The sequence below is a fragment of the Orbicella franksi genome, chromosome 4 (assembly GCF_964199315.1).
Source record: "Orbicella franksi chromosome 4, jaOrbFran1.1, whole genome shotgun sequence".
Lineage (NCBI taxonomy): Eukaryota > Metazoa > Cnidaria > Anthozoa > Scleractinia > Merulinidae > Orbicella > Orbicella franksi.
Genome location: NC_138148.1, coordinates 12,277,065 through 12,297,950, shown reverse-complemented (window position 1 = coordinate 12,297,950; position 20,886 = coordinate 12,277,065). Strand labels below are relative to the sequence as shown.

Here is a 20,886-nt window from a genome sequence, read left to right as displayed (position 1 = left end):
TGTTCAAACTCATCCGATCACCTCTATGTTGTATAACTTCTATTCTTCTCCTTTCTTGGCCGCAGATTGTGTCTGTTGGACCCACTACTTGTCTCTGTTCTCCTTCCTGTTTTATCAGATAGAAGTTCTACTTGTTTATTTGTTTGACTTCTCCGCGTCATAGGCTTTTTCACTTCTGTGCCACTCACTTGATCACCAGAACTTTTCCTTTTCTTTGGTGTGGACCGTGGACAGTTTCTAAAGACAAACAAGCAAACAGGTGTCAGAAGTAGCTCAGGCCCTGTTTACAGAGAGCTGGGTAACGTTATTGTTAGATAGTACACATTTCCTATTTTATTGACAAATAGGCCTTATCACAGTTTTTCACAACATCTTGACAGGTAGGCAAAGCAGTCAGAAATTACAGCATTTGGATGGGAATTGAATTTTACACAATTTGTGAATCGCAGTGTTGAAACACAGGGTAGAAGATTGTATTTGCCAAGTTTGAAGGATGTAGCTTGGCTAGAAGATGCTTTGTCAATTTTTTTTCTAAATCTCCATACATTTGTCTGTAAATTTGGTTGGGTAGGTAAGGATGCCTAAAAGTTTAGCCTCTCAGGTTTTCCTACAAATTCTGACTGGTTTGTTAGCATAGTTGCTTATCTTTTTATCACGAACTTTTCATTTTTAGCACTGGAGGATTTTAAACAAGGTTTTTGAGAGCACTGTTTATTTGGCTGAAACCAATTCCTATTTTCCTTTTAAGCTTTTTCCTCCACAGGGCCACTCCATAATTTCGACACCCCTTCTAAGGAAGTTTCTCTGTCACCATCCGATATTTTACGTATTCTAAAGACAGTTGACTTTTGTCTATTTCTGAGTGGACCACCACATCTGTTCTTTGATTTTTTTTTTCTTAAATTGCATCTTCAGTGGAAGGTGTAGTGAATATAAAATGGTATGGCTCACACCTTGCATTCATTAAATTAAACTTAAGCTTGATAAATATTTCTCTTTCTTTTTTTTTTCATCACCACTAGCATTGGCATGCTGGGCAATTTTTGCAGACAAATATTTGTGGATTTTTTCGTGCCACATGGAAGTTATTTATGTTAATACTTGTATGTAAGACTTATTCACTGGGTTAATCTTCAAATGAACACTAAGCTTACCCGTAAGCTAACTTATAAGCTTAAGTTGCGACACGTGGTAGCTTACAATAGCAACTTCATGTAGTTGATTGCCTATCTTGTGCTAGCTAGTCAATGAACGCTATAACATGAATAGAAGGAAAGGAAAAACTCACTGCAAATGATCTGGTAGTTCCCAGTGCCACATTTGCAACTTGCAGCGACTATTAGGGCATTTCCTGACACCTAAGTGAACTTGAATTTCCATATTGTCCTCGGGTATGTCTGGCCGTGTCTCGGGAAAAGCATTTTCTCTTTGGCAAGTGGGGCATCTTTCCAGCCCAGTTCTCCTGTTACCATTTTTGTCATACAAGCAATTCTCGCACAAACGATGCTGGCAAGAACCGTATATCATTCGTAGATTCGGAGTCCAGCATATCAAGCAGTTAAACCGTTGCTCAAACGAAATCGTCGAGGAAAGCAATAGATCTGTGCTGTCCTCCATCTTGGAAGCCAATTTTTCCCGCCGTTGTTTTGCGTCTCCATGTGAGTTGCACTGTGATTGGCTAGTTTGGTAATTAGCTAAAATTTCATTGGCTCTTCGATGTCGCCCGTCAGTATAGCGGGTCGGGAATGGTCGGGATAAGTTCGGGATTAGGTTTCTTCATGAGAATAATCCCGCGGTTGGTTAATCAAGTACGCGAAACTATGTTATGTCCTCTACTTTCGTTCTCAGTTATTCGAGTTTTTTCTTCCGTACATTTTATTTCGCATGAAGAGCGTTAGCCATGCAATATGCTATCCAGCGTGCGGGCACTAACCCGCAACCCGCACCTAGTTGCTAAGAGACTTGCGCAAGATAAATTTTTTAATGGGTTACGGGGATTACGTGACGTGACAAACCAACATGGCGGACTCTAAAATAGAAGATAGCCAAAACATCGAGGAATTGCCGGCATTGATACCAACCAGCGAACAGTCATTTATCAGGAGAACTTTGAAAAATATAGTGTCTGGAACATTCAGCGGCATTGCTGTGTGCCTGGTAGGCCATCCCTTCGACACGCTGAAGGTTCGTCTTCAAACCCAGCCTGTTGATCGGCCCGTTTACAAAGGACTTTTGGATTGCTTCGTAAAAACTATGAAATGGGAAGGGATTGGAGGACTGTACAAAGGAGTTGGTGAGTTCATGTGTTTACGCGATCGTTACAATCAAAGGCTAAAAACGTAAATCTTGGTCTCGTAATATACATTAAAAAACAAACTTTCTTCTTCTTTCAAGAAATTATTACTTTCTGAGCATAAAAATATATATTTGTCTAACGTAACATAGGTGTTTTCATATTGGGGGCCAGTTGTCTGAAGATCGGGGACTAGTTGTCTGAAGATCGGGAGCGAGTTGTCTGGGGCTAATTGTCCAGGGGGCGAGTTGTCTGCATCACGGGACATCGCGACATCACGACATCAGGACATCACGAAATGGGAGATAAAAGATTTCGCGCGCTCCCAATACACGAAAAAAAAACTCAAGTGGACGCTTTACGCAGGCTGGATTGGATTGGTATACTCCCAGAAAAATTGGGTGGGGTGTGCGGCCCTCTTCCCAAAACCCTTATCCTATTTATGACTAAAATCTGCGATATTCCCTACCCTATTTAATACCTGACCAAAAATTTGAAACCCTATTTATGACCTGACCCTTAAATCAGAACCCTGTTTCAGACCTGAGTTATAACAAATTCCCTAGTTCGGACCAATGTTAAATTACTGTAAGCATAATTTGTGAAGGGTTTTTGTTGATTTTCTTTTCAATAATGATGAAAAAGTGGCTTCTTCTTAGAAATATACCCATATCAAGGCTAGAGTGCAAAAACCATACCCAATTTATGACCAAAATGGCCACAATCAGCTAAAATCAATACCCTATTTATGACCAAAATGGCCGAAAAACCATACCCTTTAGGGCTGTACATACCTCTATAGCCCCTGTAAGGGAGTAGCCCCCCTCCCAGGATCAAAGTGCACTAAGAACAAACTCGTTAATTCCGCCTTTGAATGATGATTGAAATGAGCTAACCTTAGCGTAATATGGAATTGCTCTTTTCATATATAAAAAGAAAAACTACTAATGTTTTAAAGAGAAAAAATAACAGTAAACTTCTTTAACTTAAAACAATGATTCTAATAATAATAATAATAATAATAATAAAATATTTATATAGCGCCAATATCCTAAAAGTTCAAAAGCGCTTTACAGTTAGAAATATTAAAAACACTTAAGACAAATAAAGTAAAAATAAAAAAATGTCGCTAATTCTGACTATAAACTTTCACAAACTTATTATCTTTCCTCTGGACTTCCATGAAAAGTTAAAGTGTTTACCAACACTTTAACCCATTGATGCCTGTGCCGCCTGTAAACCGCCCATGATGAAAATTGGCCTGTTCCACTTCTGACGTCATCACCTGTGACCAAAACTGGTATCACTTACCCTCAAGTTCTGCAGTAGCAAAGGGTCTTTCCAGCAATACCGAGATCAGAGTGACTGAGTCAATTGAGTGTGAAATATTCATTAATTGTTTTAGAAATTTGAGCGAAAAACTTGGAGCAAAATTTACCTGTACTACACTTGGCTACTCCGTGCAAAGAACTTCCCGTCTCAATGATGCTTTCATGGAAATTCTTGAACTGAAAGCCGGCCCAGTAGTAGGTCAACAACTGCACCAAAAAAATTAGAAAAGGACAAAAAGGAAAGGTGGAAAAAAAGAAATTAAAAAAAAAAAAACAACAGAACAAAAATCAAAATTTTGATTTCTGCCCATGCCCAAGCAAACTTGATAAAATGCAATGCTAGTGGAAAGATAGACATTCTGTCTTGTCGCAAATGCCTTAATTTTGGAGTAGAAATTGGAGCTAACTTAGCTCATATCCAGGCTAAAAATGTCCAAAATGTCCAAAAATGCATTTTTTGTTTTGTTGTTTTTTTTCAAAAATCTCAAGGTAATAATGGGTTCATCAACAATGTTGACAGATATAAGCCAACGTTTTCATGGAACCTTGAATGAACCTTGAATGGACCTTGAATGGACCTTAGACATGTGGCCAATAATTATTTTGAAACTTAATGTTGAAACCAAATGAATTTTAGAACTGGAAGACTATATTTTCAATAGCCAGCACATGATTTTTCAGACCAGTGCCACGCCATGTAAGGTTGAGACTTAATGATGACTTGAATATGGCAAAAATAAGATGGTTTTTTATGGAAGTGAGGAAGCTCTGCCCTCCAGGAACCTTTTCCATTACCAATCACTACAAATGGAAGCTGTGGGCATAACACAATTGGAGACAGAAAGAGGGGTGAAATATTAGGAAGAGAGTAGAAAGATACATTCTTGATATATACATGTACACAGTTTATTTCAACTTGAATGGTCTGAGTACATGTAGCTCTACTGAGCTACTTTAATTTTATCTTTGAGAGAGAAAAATTCATAAGTCAATCAAATTATGACAATACGTATCCTAAAATACTAAAAGTTTATTTTCTTTATGGCTGTCTTGAAATCTTCTAGCGTTGTTATTGTTCTACTCATATTTTTTCAAGCATGGAAAAAACCACTGGATGGATTTGTATGAAAAACCTCTGGAGCATGACTGGAGGGCAAAGCATCTTCTTTCTACAAAAATCCTTCAAATTTTAACCTCCATAAAAATTCCCTCTTAAAGGATAAATCTTGAAAATGTGCATGTAAGCCCATTTGTAGATGGCCTTTCCATTTCTGATAACACTACATATTACCAATTATGCAAGAAACAGTGTGATCTTGATCAGCTAGCACATCACATAACCAACTGTTGCAAAGGGCCAGTGTTGACCCTTTCCTATTCTCCTTTACAGATTTTTATGTACTTCAACATTTTGTGATTCACATCTGAATGTAACACATTGTTCTAGAGGTGTCAAACATGTTTGTGCCTGCAAAACAGCAGAATTGTGAAGCCAATGCAACCTTTTTCATGACTTGACACCCCTTCCTAGTCTCCTTTGCAGCATCCACTTCACTGTTGTTTTGATGCATGCCTGAACGTTATACATTGTTCTAGAGATGTCAAGTGATATGCATGCATGTGCCTGCAAAACAGCACAATTGCAAAAAGTTAACAGATAATCAACCAACAGCTCATTTGTGGAATCTGGTCCACCACTACAATCCATAATTTGCTTGAACACAATTCACAAGTTAAAAAGTGTAGGATTGGGTGGGACGGTAGGTGGTGAGAAAGACGAAACATATTCAACACCATGCAGGAAACATCCAAATGTTTACACTCACAATAGGGGGCCTATTACATGTACACGAGCTGGGATGGACTGCCCCAGTTTTACAGGCTCAGGCTTGGTTTTCCGAGGTTAGTTTTATCTAACATGTAATATTACATGAAGTGAGCTAACCCTTGAGCTATTGGCACAGGTTATAAGCATTGAGATGATTTTTCAACTGATATTTCGTCAGCCATGCATGCGCAGTGTGTTACTCACTGTACTCTTGCTGGTTTTGTAATCCAGGCTGGCCCAGTGAATGTAATTACATGGAACATTTTCAGACTAGTTGGCCAGGATCCTGGCGTTGTGATACTGGGATCCAGAACAATGGGCTCGCTTGCTTGCCATGTTATTACCAAGCTCATTTTTGTTGTATTTAATCAACATGCCAAGATCTTGGCAAACTCAGAGCCAGTCCAGCCAACTGAACCAGCTAACAACATCATGCATCTTTATTTCTCATAATTTACAAATACTGTTACACTTGATATATAGTATAATGAGCTAAACTCAGGACTGGTTCTTGAAGTGAGGTAAAATGTTGTAATCACTTTATTTTAATGAGACTGGAGGCTACTGTAAATGAAAAGCTAGGCTCTTGAGTTAGCCTCTGACTCAATGTGACTGAACTACAAAACACTTCATACGCTTAGTATTTTGCATGCAATTTAGCTTAGCACCACTTCCAATCATATAATATTCTGAATCCAGGCCAGCCCCATTACCAGGGTCCTCATACATATATATACTGGTATGTGTAAAAATCCCTAAATATTCTTGTAAAGTTCTTATCAAACTACATGCACATTTACATGAGGTAGCTATTAGTCTCCTTATCATTATTGTTTATTACTGCAGGGTCTCCTATTGTGGGTCAGATGTTTTTTAGAGCAACTCTCTTCACTTCCTATTATCAGGTTAGTTGAACATAATACAGTGAAACCCCTATTAAGCGGACCCCCAATTAAGCAAACACCCTCTCTTAAACGGACACTTAGCCTGGTCCCAAAATTAACGTCCTATATTTCCCTTTATAATGAACCTCTATTCAGCGGACACCTTTATTGAGCGGACGAGGACACTAAAGTATATTGTATTGGGCTAATTTCTATTGTTAAAAGACACCAAACTGAATGAACAATGTGGCACAGAATTACATCCTTGAAATAGTCAATTAAATAGTCGATTAAATGTCCCCATATTATCGTTGCTGTATTGAAAGGGCATTATTACAAACAAATTAAAGTTGGTAATGAAAGCTGATTAACTTGAACTCTGGATAGCTTCATTAACAACCTGGAACAGTACAGAGTAACTGTTGAATGTTAATTGTTAACAAACATTGTGCAATTGTTATAAACCTTTATTAAGCGGACACCTTCTATTTAAAGCGGACACTTGGGAAGGTCCTGAGGGTGTCCGCTTAATAGAGGCTTCAGTGTAATATTTAGTAATTGATCATGATTTATTATCCCTTTACACTAAGTGAGTGTTTAAAGGGCTATGTTTCTGTATTGGCTATCTAGAGCGCTTTTCATTTAGATGTCTTAAAACCAAAACCAAGCCAATCACTTACCAACTACATACATGCAGACTACTCAGCAAATCTCAAACTGTAGTAAAACAACATCCAGAACCAATTAATAAAAGTAATTGCCAGTGATTACAAAACTCAATTGAGAACTGCCCTTGTACATATGCATTATGTACCTTTTATGCTGGTTTAAAGGCATACCATGCTGCATGTGGCTATGTAGTCGTGCCATCTGTCTACCTACTTGCGATGTACCTCAGTCCTAATATCCAGGGGGCAACTCCCATATAAAAGGGATGCGGGCGCTCGTCAGGAATTTTGATAAGAACTGCAAAAAGGCACCAAGATCCTGTTTTGTGCAGCATGGCTTGGAATTTTTTTAACCCCTAAGAGGTACCTATTTTGAGATAAAATTAAGTCTCTTATTTTTCAAATATGTATTGTCATGCTATTTTCCCTCAATACCCTAAAAAGTACCACAAAAGCTCCTGCTGTGGGCCTTTTGAGGTTAAACACTTTTTATATGGGAGCTCCCCCCCCCCCTCCCTACCGGGGCCTAGTACATGTATGTGTTATAGCAAACAGATTGTAATCATAGAGCTCTGAGCTGTTGACGGAAAAAGTGCAATCTTTGACAATGGAATATGGTCAGTTTAATTTTATTCCATATACATGTATTGTGATTAAGTTTGTGTGTCTGGATTGTGTTTGTTATAAGGGATTTTGTCATACGTGGTTTTGTTATGTCAAGATTTTGTTCCAGATACATGCATGTGACTGTGACTTTGGATGGACTCAATAATACCATTCATTGTAGCAGGGTCTTCCTCAAATCTTTCTAGGTCCTATTTTAATATATGATGTTTTACTATTTTTCTTTATAGATTACGGCATTTTTTGCTGGGAAAGATCATCTTGGTCAACGACTTACTATCCCAGAGTACTTTTTGTGTGGTATGTTTACAGGTTCAGTGGCTGCACTTGTTGAGGGACCCATTGATTTGGTGAGAGGTGTAGCCAGTCTGAGACAGCATTAAGGCTGGCCTGTTTCAGGTGTTCAGTCAAATCAGAAAAAACCTGCACCCCAAGTCAGGTCAAATCCTGTAATTTTTGACAAGTTGCCTGACAACCTAGTTCATTTTATTCATTAGCAGCCATTTGCACTTTTTGGTAGAAGGAAAAAAAACATCCAAATGTCTTCTTCAAGGAGTGAAGAAAACATCCCATGTCAGGAATGAAACGTAATAGATATTGCATTACTGTACCTCCTCCTCCTATCATGTAACTCTTCAAAAGCATTAACTTGATAGCTGACTTCTGCACTATCTGTTTAGCTTCTGATGGCCTGATCTAAAACTGCTTCAAACAAAAGAAGAGTTAATAAGGATGCTGATTCTCGGTAAAATCCTTTTTTAGCCTCCTAATGTAAATGCGTAGTGGAGGTACAGTGGTCTCATCGTAAGTGTACTCTGGATCGAGCAGTCCGGGTTTGAGCCCCTGGGACATTGTGTTGTGTTCTTGGCAATCTTAAGTAAGACACTTCACTCTCACAGTGCCTCTCTCCACCCAGGTGTATAAATGGGTACCAGCAAATGTAATGCTGGGGGTAACCATGCGATGGACTAGCATCCCATCCAGGGAGGAGTAGAAATATTCCTAGTCGCTTCATACTACAGAAAACTGGGATAATCTCCGATAGGTTCCACTTGGCTTGTGTGCAAACTATGTACATGCGCGTAAGTTTGGCAACCAATGATTGTCCAACATTGTCCTAAGCACTTAGTAACACATGAAATCTGATTCTGTTCAAATTGTTCCTGTGATGGGCATACATGTATGAAGTCTGCACACAAACAGAATGAACTTCTCCTAGGTAGTTTCAACTTTGCAATCTTTGCAAACCGCCTGTTTAGACTTACTTAGGGTAAAATGCCTCTTCCCCTATTCTACTTCATGCTTCTATTGAGGTGCCCTCTCAATGGTACATGTACCTATTAAAGGAGAGTCAATCTCTACATACCTCTGTTGATATTGCACGAACCTCTTAAACACCTGCATGTAGATCTACACGCTAAGAAACGAAGTAAGCTCCTGTTTTATTTCCACTGTTTTTTCAATAATAATTATTTTTTTACATTTTTGCTACAGATTCCTTGTGATGCAATAACCTGAATGTAGTTGTCTCTCCGCAGTTTAAATCAAAGATGCAAATCCAGATCATAAGAGCAAAATCAGGGGAGCCAGTCATGTACACAAATGTCTTCCATGCAGCTTATGTTATTGTTAAGAAGCACGGAATTCGAGGAGCTTACCAAGGACTACCTGCCACGTGGGTTAGGAATATCCCGGCAAATTCAGCTTTCTTTGGTGAGTTCAAAAACACATGAAGAAGTTTTAAAAACAATAACCTTGCCATGTACTTAAAGGAGCTCAGACATGGTATTTTGAGTTATTTTAACCATGCACAAAAATACCTTCAGATTGAAGGAAACCTGAAAATAGTAGTTCACTTAGATAGAAAAACACCAAAGAGATAATAATAAACCATAAAGGAACAAGGACGGTGAACGATGGAGAATATTAACACGGATTTCAACGACCAACTTGGAAGATTTAGGCTAACCTTTTCAATATGCACGGAAACCGTAACGTAGCTCCTTTAAGAAATTCAACAACGAACTTGACATGCACTTAACTGACGGTCCTCACTTGCGACTCAAACAGCTTGGTGTGACTCAAACGTAAGCCTTGTCGTTCTGGCATCCCTGACCAGCATTTAGAGGCTTCCAAGACTACCAGTAACCTACAACCACAGGGAAAAGAAAACATTTCCTGTTGCTAACCTGATTATGCTTGGGATTGTGCTTCTATTATAGTCTTATGCACCTTCCTCTAGACGTAGGTGTCGTGTTCTTATAAAACTCATACCTTTAGGAACAGTCAAATTTATGCGAAAACAGTAATTTCAAATATCCCGTACAAAACAATGGTCACTTTGCATTTGCCCAAAATTTGTGCAAAACTTCACTCCTCAGACGTTCTTTGTAGTTTTTTAGTTATAGTTTATAGATATTTTAGATTTTAGTACAATCGACGCAATAAGCCTCTCAGCTTTAAAGTGCCTATGAAGTGAAAAATGATTCCTGCTTATTTGAAAGGCTTTTCAAAGTAAAGAAGAATGCCGTTTTCCTTTTTGGAATATCTTTTTTCGTTTTAGAGATATTCACATTTTTGTATTATGCAAATGAGGAAAATGATGACGTCATAGGTGGTTCCTCTGAAACAGCACAACACTCAATCGAGAATAACTCTAGAAATATTAAAGCACTGTTCTTCAAACTTGGCACCAGAAATGTACATTACAAAAGAAACAGAATGACACCTAATATGTTCTTGCCATGGCAACACTCTTGGCTCCAGTCTCTTTCTGTGAAAAACCAAATATCCCCATTTGCAACCGTTTTAAGTGGGACAGAGGGTCTTGCTCGCAACACACATGGTTCCCATATTGTCTTAACTCTCCCCATTAGATTGGTGGGAGTTGATGATCCTTGCTTAAGATAAAATCTGCGAATTTTAGTCTTAATTAAAACAGAACCAGCGGCATAACTGTTGTCATGGCAATGGCACGATGGGTGTCATTATGTTTCTTTTGGGATGTACATTTCTGGTGCCAAGTTTGAAGAACACTGCTTTAATATTTCTAGAGTTATTCTCGATTGAGTGTTGTGCTATTTTAGTGGAACCACCTATGACGTCATCACTTTCCTTACAAAAACGTAAGTATCTCTAAAACGAAAAAAGATATTCCAAAAAGGAAAACGCCATTCTTCTTTACTTTGAAAAGCCTTTCAAATAAGTAGCAATTATTTTTTACTTCATAGGCACTTTAATTCTCGTCGTTTTAAAATAAAGGCTACATGTATCTGTCTATCTTCTATAGTTACCCTGTATCAGCATACCGCTTGCAATATGATTATCGGAATACTCCATTTTACTACTGCTAGCTCTAGTCCCCTGTGGGGGCAAAATTTGATCTATTTAATGAATTAATGAGGCCATTTTTGGCCGAGTGATCACTTCTTGCCCCCGCAAGGGAGTGGAACTAGGAAATAATTGCATTAGCAAAGTGGCCTATTAATTGGCTGATTTTGCGACCACAGTTCCTCTATACTACCCTACTTTGTTCTCTGTAGGCTTCTACGAATTATGCCGAACTATGGCAATACCAGAGGGGGGTACAATATATGACGTCTCTCCCATGGCGTTACTAGCTGCAGGGGGAACAGGGGGGTTCCTCTATTGGTTCCTGACATATCCCACGGATGTCATAAAGTCGTCAATGCAGGCGGATGACTCTGTTGTGGAAAAAAGGCGCTTCAAAAGCATCAAAGACTGTATAAGGAAACTGTACTACGATGAAGGTGGATGGAAACGATTCTACAGAGGTTTTACACCGTGCTTAATGCGCTCCATTCCTGCAAACGCTACTTTGTTCTTTGTTGTTGAGACATTGAGGAAGTACCTTCCTCTTTAAATAGCACTACATCTGTTACTACCAGCTTAAAGCTAGTATTAATTTTTTAGAGCTAGTATAATTTATATAGTAGTTTTTAGTTACTTTTATTATATATTGTCTGGCAGTAGACGAAATTTACGCACACAAGTAACGGCTGTGCCTAAAATGTATTCAATACTTGCAGTTTTAAGATATCAAAATATTATATTTTCAAAAATCAGATAATTAGATGCATCAGGATATAAAACGTGAAAATATTTAAGTGAGAATCCTGAATAATTCCCAATCCAGTCTTACGGAGAAATTGATAAACGACTGGTGAAGGGAATGTGATGTATTACGCTTTTTGTGTTATGTAATAACAATTATTTTTATTTTTAGTTAAAGCTTTAAAAAAGGTATAATCCGGAGAGAATTTAGCCTGGTTGGAAGATAAACGTACATTTTTCTATTTGACTTGCGATAATCGATGGCGTTCACTAACAGCTCATAGCCATACGTTCTTAGCCTGCTTAGCAGCCGTTTCCTTTCCTTTTCCAGGCGGAGAGATCGAACAAGCGAGCGAGCAAGCGGGCGAGCAAAGAAGCGCGCCTGGGGTGAGCAAAAAATCGGGGAGAAGTGGGGAGGGGCGAGCGAGAAGGGGGAGTGGGTGGGAAGAAAAAGGAATTGGCTCGCCTCTCTCCCTCCCCCTGCTCCTTCTTTTTCGAATTCGCTCCCAGTTTCGTTCCGTTCGCCTGCTTTTTTGGAAACGTCTGCTATGTAGGCTATTCGTTCTTTTCGAACCGGAAAAAAAAGGAGATTGTTTAAAGAGTGTCAAAAGTGATGCGAACTTCATTTCCCCAGGAAGCAAACATCTTTTTGGGTATTCTGATTGCATGAAGCCCAAGATTCATAGACGATAACTTGACAGAGCTGTTGACAAACTGGATGGAATAGCTGTATTTCACTACAACACTTGTAACAATCTAGAGAAATGCTGACATAGTTCAACTGCAAAGACTTCTGGAAAGAAGTGTTACCTATTTTCCGAGTGTGACCCATTTTTCCAAGTTTGACCCTTTTTTCGAAGTGTGGCCAAGTTTTCCAAGTGTAACCCATTTTTCCAAGTGTTACCCTTTTCTAAGTGTGACCCATTATTCTAAGTGTGATCCTTTTTTCCAAGTGTGACCCATTTTTCCAAATGTGACCCACTTTTCTAAGTGTGACCCGTTTTCCCAAATGTGACTCATTTTTCCAAGTGTAACCCTTTCTTCCAAGTGTGACTCCCTTTTTCCAAGTATGACCCATTTTTCAAGTGTGACCCATTTTTCCAAGTGTGACCCATTTTTCCAAGTGTGACCCATTTTTCCAAGTGTAACCCTTTCTCCAAGTATGACCCATATTTCCAAGTTTGCCTCTTTTTTCCAAGTGTGACCCATTTTTCCAAGTGTGACCCTTATTTCGAAGTGTGTCCCCCTTTTTTCGAACAGTGGCCATGTTTTCCAAGTGTAACTCATTTTTCCAAGTGTGACCCATTTTTCTAAGTGTGATCCTTTTTTCCAAGTGTGTCCCACTTTTCTAAGTGTGACCCAATTTGTGACCCACTTTACCAAGTGTAACGTTTTTTCCAAGTGTGACTCCTTTTTCCAAGTATGTCACATTTTTCAAGTGTTACCCATTGTTCCACGTGTGACCATTTTTCCAAGTGTGCCTCTTTCCCCAAGTGTGACCCGTTTTTCCAACTGTGACTCACTTTTTGTGACCCATTTTTTCTAGTGTGAGCCATTTTTCCAAGTGGGCCCCCCTTTTCTAAGTGTGTCATATTTTTCCAATTGTGACCCTTTTTTCCAAGTGAAACCCATTTTTCGAAATATAACTCTTTTTCCAAGTGTGACCACTTTTTATCCAGGTGTGACCCATTTTTCCCTGTTTGACCCATTTTTCAAAGTGTGATTCATTTTTCCAAGTTGTACCGGTTTTCCAAGTTGGAAGTGTGGCCGGCCCGCTTTTTTCCAAGTGTGACTCCTTTGATTCTAAGTGTGACCCATTTTCCCGAGTATGAAGCTTTTTTCCAAGTTTGACCCATTTACCAAGTAAGGACCACTTTTTGAAGTGCGGCTTGAAGTGTGACCCATTTTTTTTTTTAACTGCGACCCCTTTTTTCCAAGTATGATCTTTTCTCCAAGTGTGACCCCCATTTTTTCTCTGTGCGACACATTTTTCCAAGTGTGACCCATTGTTTTAAGTGTGATCGTTTTTTCCCAGGTGTGATCCCCTTTTTCCCCAAGAGACCCATTTCTCCAAATGTGATTCGTATTTCAAAGGATGACCAATTTTTCCAGGTGTGACTCTCTTTTTTCTGAGTGTGACTAATTTTTTTTTGTGTGACGCAGTGACCCATTTTCCCAAGTATGATCCTTTTTGCAAGTTTGATCCAGTTTTCCAAGTGTGACCCATTTTCGAAGTATAACTCTTTCTTCAGGTGTGACCTCCTTTTTCCAGGTGTGAAACATTTTCCCCTATTTGACCCATTTTTCACAGTGTGAGCCACTTCTCTAAGTTGGACACTATTTTCCAAGTGTAAAACCTTTTTTCCAAGTGTGACCCCTTTTTTTTTCAAGGTGTGACCCATTTTCCCGAGTATGAAGCTTTTCTCCAAGTTTGACCCATTTTTCCAAGCTAAGTGTGACCCATTTTCGAAGTGTGAACCATTTTTTGAAGTGCGACTTTTTTCCAAGTGTGACCCATTTTTTTTTTAAGTCTGATCGTTTTTTCCAATAGACCATATTCGTATTCTCGGTATTGGATTGGAACTAGCTTGCAGTGGAGTCTAATGCGGGGAATATCATTAAAAAGGGATAAATGCTATTTACATTGAAAAGATTCCCCGCATTAACCTCAGCTGCAAGCTACCTCCAGTCCAATACCGAGAATACGAATATCGTCTATTGTGATCCCCTTTTTCCCAGTGCAAACCATTTCTCCAAGTGTGTTTCATATTTCAAAGGATGACCAATTTTTCCAGGTGTGACTCTCTTTTATCTAAGTTTGACTATTTTTCTTCAAGTGTGACGCATTTTAGTAAGTGTGACCCATTTTCCCAAGTATGATCTTTTTTCCAAGTGTAAGGCATTTTTCAAGTGTGACTTGTGTTCCAAGTGTAAGTCCCTTTTTTCAATAAGTCAGCCATTTTCCCAAGTGTAGTCCCCTTTTTTCCATAAGTGACCCATTTCTACAAGTGTGACCCATTTTTACAAGTGTGATCCTTTTATCCAAGTGTGACCCATTTTACAAAGGATCAGTCTTCGAAAAATGGGTCATACTTGGAAAAAATTAAGGGTCACTTTGAAAAACGGCCACACTTAGAAAAATAGGTCACACTTGGAAAAATGGGAAAAACGATCAGACTCCTGAAAATGCCACACACTTAGTAAAAGGATCCGACTTCGAAAAATGGGTCAGACTTGAAAAAATGGGTCGCACTTTTCCAAGTACAACCCATTTTTGCAAGTGTAACCCTTTTTTCCAAGTGTAACCCATTTTTATTAGTGTGACCAACGTGTCTAAGTGCGACCCATATTTACAAGTGTGGCCCATTTTTCCAAGTGTAACCCATTTTTCCAAGTGCGACCCATTTTTCCAAGTGTGACTTATTCTTTCAAGCGTGTCCCATTTTTCCAAATGGGACCCAAGTTTGACCCATTTTTCCAATTATGATTTTTGTTCCAATTGTGACCCCTTTTTCCATAAGTGACTCAGTTTTCCAAGTGTAACCCATTTTTCAAAGTGTGACTCATTTTTTTTTATAATTGTGACCCATATTAACAAGTTTGACCCAGTTTTACAAGTGTGACCCATTTTTACAAGTCTGAGCCACTTTTCTAAGTGAGACCTATTTTTTAAATAAGACCCATTTTTTTCAAGTGTGACTAATTTTTTCAAGTGTGAACCACTTTTTTGCCGGGTATGACCTATTTTTACAAGCTAAGTGTGACCAATTTTTAGAAATCTGATCCTTTTTCCAAATATGACCCATTTTTACAAGTGTGATCCATTTTTGTAAGAGTGACCTATTTTTTACACGTGACTAATTTTGGCGAGTGTAACCTTTTTTTAAAGTGTGACTCATTTTTCCAAGTGTGACCCATATTTCTTAATCTGACCCATTTTGACAAGGGTAACCCATTCTTCTAAGTGTGACTGATTTTTTTTACAATTCTGACCCATATTAACAAGTTTGACCCGTTTTTACAAGTGTTATCCATTTTCACAAGTGTGAACCACTTTTCTAAGCGAGACCTATTTTTTAAATAGGACCCATTTTTTTGACTATGACGAATTTTTTTCAAGAGTTTCCACTTTTTTGCCAAGTATGACCCATGTTTTCAAGTAATAATAATAATAATAATAATTATAATTATAATAATAATAATAGTAATACATGACAGGACGCACGGGGCTTCTACTGTAAGTACCGCAGAGATATGGTAGGAGATTTTCCTAATATTCCCTATATACTCTCACTAGGGATCTTCGTCTTCCGGCCAGGGAAGGCGTCATAATCAGTTCCAGTGACATGCCGATGATATTAAATAAAAAATAAACCAGAAAGGGCGGATGGAATATGAGACAAGGTTTAAAATGAAGTCACGATATTAACAGTGCTTTAAAAGTAAATAGTGCTTTTGAGTCATTCCCGATGCTTTCAAATGATGGCGGACTCCACCGACGCCAATAATCTGGAACAAAACAAGGTCATCATGTATCGGATCACGTCTAAACACACGTGAAGAAAGACTTGGGCAGGAAAAAAACGTGAGCGGACAAAACCGGGGAATGCCGATAAATCAAGTAATCCCGCAATGATGAACGAATTACACAACATGAATCTTCCTCTGCTTCTCCCCCTGAACCAAGTTCAGATCTACGAACTGAACTCAAAGATACCAAAGTGCCTACGAATGGATGTTGAGCGCGGCGAGCAGACGTAAATGTCTTGTTTACCCAATGAAAGCCATCACAATAAACTCTGAGCTTGCATCGAGATGCTTTTCCGGGCGTAAAGGAGCGTTTGATTAATCAATCTAAAACAGATCTTAAGGAATAAAAACCCAGATGATCTGGAATACTTGTCTGAGTATGTCGTTGGCAATGGGAGCCACGTGCAGTATTATCATGCTCGGCAATTGAAGTTATTGTGTAGAAAATATCGCACAATTACACAGCCGAGGGCAAAAAAAAAAAAAAAAAAGTGCGGGGAGAAACTTTGTACATGAAGCTAAGATAGATTGTCAGTGTTTTAGGTGATCATGCAGGGCTACCAATGGCTTGGCCAATCGCTTGGCCAATGGCTCGTACACGCAACGAATCGTACAAGTCCGTAAGTAAAGACCTCCGAAAGAAGTGAGCCCATCCCCCATTCCCTGAAAATAGAGGAACTAAGGTTCAAAAGTATAATTATTTTTCCAATCAATAACCTGAATAACGTACGATAAACTGGTGACTATTCAACAAGGGAAGGTATAGCTTATTCCAGGAGGCGTCATGAAGCGCCCTGGTAAAATAAACCCCGCAAAATTTTCATCAATTAACAAGAAGGTACTAACAGGACCTTTTCTTCAAATTGAAATTACTAAAATTGACAACTTTGCATCATTTTTAACAGGAACGCATAAAAAGAACGTTTAATCATATTGAAATTAAAAACTCGACCAGAGCAGTTAAATATTTATAAAGCAGACTAACGTTGCATTGCGTCATGAACAGTAAAAATAGTTTAAGGTGTCTTACATCACGGTCTACATATAAAGTACCCACCCATGTGCCCGCAACATAAATTTGAACTGGAGCTGAGCGAAGAATTTCTAAACAATTTATAAAAACTCAGTGTTTTTACGAATTACACCCACAGCCTTAAAGGAAGACAGCCCTGTTATCATAGCATTAAAAAAAAGAAAAAAAGAAAAAAAGAAAAAAAAAAAAAAACACCTCGAAGAGATACTTAAAATAGAAGTCATTTGCGTCCCCTCATGGGGTGACAGATTCTCGCCCCTATCACCTTTCTTTTCTCTTGTAAGTTCTTGCGCGTTTAGAGATGCGCCACACTCGCGTTTTAGGTGCGGGTCCCAACCAATGCTTACCTAACTTTTTAAAGACGCTACTTTTAGCCCTCCCCCAAATCTACACACGTGTGTTTCACTTGTGGAAGTCTATTGATTTGGACAGTACTTGAGTAAAAGATACTCGCCTATATCAACTTTATTTTCGCTAGTAAGTTCTCGCGCGTTTACAGAGGAACCACACTCGCGGTTTTGGTGTCGGGATTTGAAACTATGCTTACTGGACTTTTTAATGATGCTAGATTTGGCCCTTTCTCAAATCTACACACGTGTATTTCACTTGTGGAAGTCTGTCCCTTTGGACAATGCCTGGGTTAAAGATTTTTGCCCATTTATATCTTTTTTTCACTCGCGTGTTTTCCCGCGTTTAGTAATGCGGCAAACTCGCGTTTTTGGTGTGGGGATCCCAAACTATGCTTACAACGCTCTTTAAAAATGCTAGTTTTGGCCCTCTACCAAATCTACACAAACGCATTTCATTTGCTTAAGTCTATCGATTTAATCAGTGCTTACGTTGGAGATTCTCGCCCATATCAACATTTTTTCTCTCGTAAGCTCTTAGGCGTTTGGATATGCGCCACACTCGCGTTTTAGGTGCGGGGATCCAACCAATGCTTACCTAACTTTTTAAAGATGCTACTTTTAGCCCTCCCCCAAATTTACACACGTGTAATTCACTTGTGGAAGTCTATCGATTTGGACACTGTTTGGGTGAGAGATTCTCGCCCATATCAACTTTCTTTTCTCTAGTAAGTTCTCGCGTTTAGAGATGCGCCCCACTCGCGGTTTTGGCTTCAGAATCTCAAACTATGCTTACTGGACTTTTAAAAGATGCTAGATTTAGCCCTTTCTCAAATCTACACACGTGTATTTCACTTGTGGTAGTCCGTCGCTTTGGACAATGCTTCGGTTGGAGATTTTCGCCCATTTATATTTTTTCTCTCGCGTGTATTCGCACGTTTAGAGATGCACCACACTCGCAATTTTGGTGTCGGCATCTCAAACTATGCTTACTGGACTTTTTTAAGATGGTAGCTTGGGCCCTTTCTCAAATCTACACCCGTGTATTTTACTTGTAGAAGTCTATCGATTTTGGACAGTGTTTGGGTCGGAGATTCTGGCCCATATCAACTTTATTTTCTCTCGTAAGTTCTTGCGCGTTTAGAGGTGCGCCACACTCCGGTTTAGGTGCAGAAATCCTAACCAATGCTTACCTCACTTTTTAAAGATGCTACTTTTAGCCCTCCCGTAAATCTACACGCGTGTATTTTACTTCTGGAAGTCTATCGATTTGGACAGTGCTTGGGCGAGAGATTCTCGCCCCTATCAACTTTCTTTTCTCTCGTAAGTTCTCGCGTGTTTAGAGATGCACCACACTTGCCGCTTAGGTGCAGGGATCCTAACCAATGCATACCTCACTTTTTAAAGATGCTACTTTTAGTCCTCCCGTAAATCTACACACGTGTATTTTATTTCTTGAAGACTATCGATTTGGACAGTGCTTGGGTGAGAGATTCTCGCCGCTATCAACTTTCTTTTCTCTCGTAAGTTGTCGTGCGTTTAGAGATGCGCCTCACTCGCGTTTTAGGTGCGGGGATCCCAACCAATGCTTACCTAGCTTATAAAAGATGCTACTTTTAGCCCTCCCCAAAATCTACACACGAGGGTTTCACTTGTGGAATTCTTTTGATTTGGATAGTAGTTAGGTAAGAGATTCTCGCCTATATCAACTTTTTTTTCGCTAGTAAGTTCTCGCGCGTTTAGAGATTCACTACACTCGCACTTTGGTGTCGGGATTTGAAACTATGTTTATTGGACATTTTAACGATGCTAGATTTGGCCCTTAGTCAAATCTACACACGTATATTTCACTTGTGGAAGTCTGTCTCTTTGGACAATGCCTGGGTTAATAAAGATTCTCGTCCATTTATATCTTTTTTGCACTCTCGTGTTTTCGCGCGTCTAGCGATGCGGCAAACTCGCGTTTTTGGTTTGGGGATCCCAAACTATGCTTACGGGGCTCTTAAAAATGCTAGTTTTGGCCCTTCACAAAATCTGCACAAATGTATTTCACTTGTGGAAGTCTGTCGTTTTGGACAGTGCTTAGGTTGGAGATTCTCGCCCAAATACACGTTATTTTTTTCTTGTAAGTTCTTGCGCGTTTAGAGATTCACCGCACTCGCACTTTTGGTGTCGGGATTTGAAACTATGTTTATTGGACATTTTAACGATGCTAGATTTGGCCCTTAGTCAAATCTACACACGTATATTTCACTTGTGGAAGTCTGTCTCTTTGGACAATGCCTGGGTTAATAAAGATTCTCGTCCATTTATATCTTTTTTGCACTCTCGTGTTTTCGCGCGTCTAGCGATGCGGCAAACTCGCGTTTTTGGTTTGGGGATCCCAAACTATGCTTACGGGGCTCTTAAAAATGCTAGTTTTGGCCCTTCACAAAATCTACACAAATGTATTTCACTTGTGGAAGTCTGTCGTTTTGGACAGTGCTTAGGTTGGAGATTCTCGCCCAAATACACGTTATTTTTTCTTGTAAGTTCTTGCGCGTTTAGAGATGCTCCACACTCGTGTTTTAGGTGCGGGGATCTTCACCAATGTTTACCTAACTTTTTAAACATGCTACATTTAGCCCTCCCCCAAATCTACACAGGTGTATTTCACTTGTCGAAGTCTATCGATTTGGACAATGGTCAAAGTCGCCAAGACCGGGCTAAACGCAGCCTGATTTTGACCAGCTTTGGGTCGATTTCTAGAAACTTGGGCGATATTTCCGAGTCCCAGGGACTCTAAACTAATCCGAGAAGAGTTTGTTTGTCAGTAAATTGGACAGAGGAAAAAAGTTTGAACGCTTGGTTATGGGCAGTCCGGCTGAAATATAGCTACTTAGTGACTAGAAAGTCGCCGAGACCAGGCTACGCGCATCGTTATTTTAACCAACTTTAAGTCGATTTCCAGGAACTTGGACGATATCTCCGAGTCCCAGAGACTCTAAACTAATTCGACAAGACTTTGGTTTTCAGTAAAATGGACAAACAAAAAATTTTTGACCGCTTAGTTATGAGCAGTCTGGCCGAAAAATAGCCACTTAGTGACTAGAAAGTCGTCGAGACCGGGCTACCCGCAGCGTAAGTTTGACCAACTTTGGGTCGATTTCCAAAAACCTGGGCGATATTTCCAAGTCCCAGGGACTCTAAACTGATTTGAGAAAACACGCGAGTGAAAAAAAGATAGAATTGGGCAAGACTCTTTAACCCGGGCATTATCCAAAGCGACAGACTT

At 39.3% G+C, this 20,886-nt stretch overlaps 2 protein-coding genes across 2 annotated transcripts; one reads left to right on the top strand and one right to left on the bottom strand.

The window, feature by feature from the left end:
- Positions 1 to 5: 5 nt before the first annotated feature.
- LOC145483402 (uncharacterized) lies at positions 6 to 1,617 on the bottom strand. The gene is made up of 2 exons (XM_081461908.1): positions 1,289 to 1,617; positions 6 to 237 (listed from the first exon to the last, which is right to left on the bottom strand). The coding sequence occupies exons 1-2, from the start codon at positions 1,615 to 1,617 to the stop codon at positions 24 to 26; spliced, it is 543 nt and encodes a 180-aa protein (XP_081318034.1). The 3' UTR covers positions 6 to 23.
- A 402-nt stretch (positions 1,618 to 2,019) lies between these two features.
- LOC145483400 (mitochondrial substrate carrier family protein G-like) lies at positions 2,020 to 11,949 on the top strand. The gene is made up of 5 exons (XM_081461906.1): positions 2,020 to 2,293; positions 6,299 to 6,357; positions 7,859 to 7,978; positions 9,167 to 9,341; positions 11,171 to 11,949. Exons 1-5 carry the CDS (start codon positions 2,020 to 2,022, stop codon positions 11,509 to 11,511), a joined length of 969 nt encoding a protein of 322 aa, XP_081318032.1. The 3' UTR covers positions 11,512 to 11,949.
- Positions 11,950 to 20,886: the final 8,937 nt, after the last annotated feature.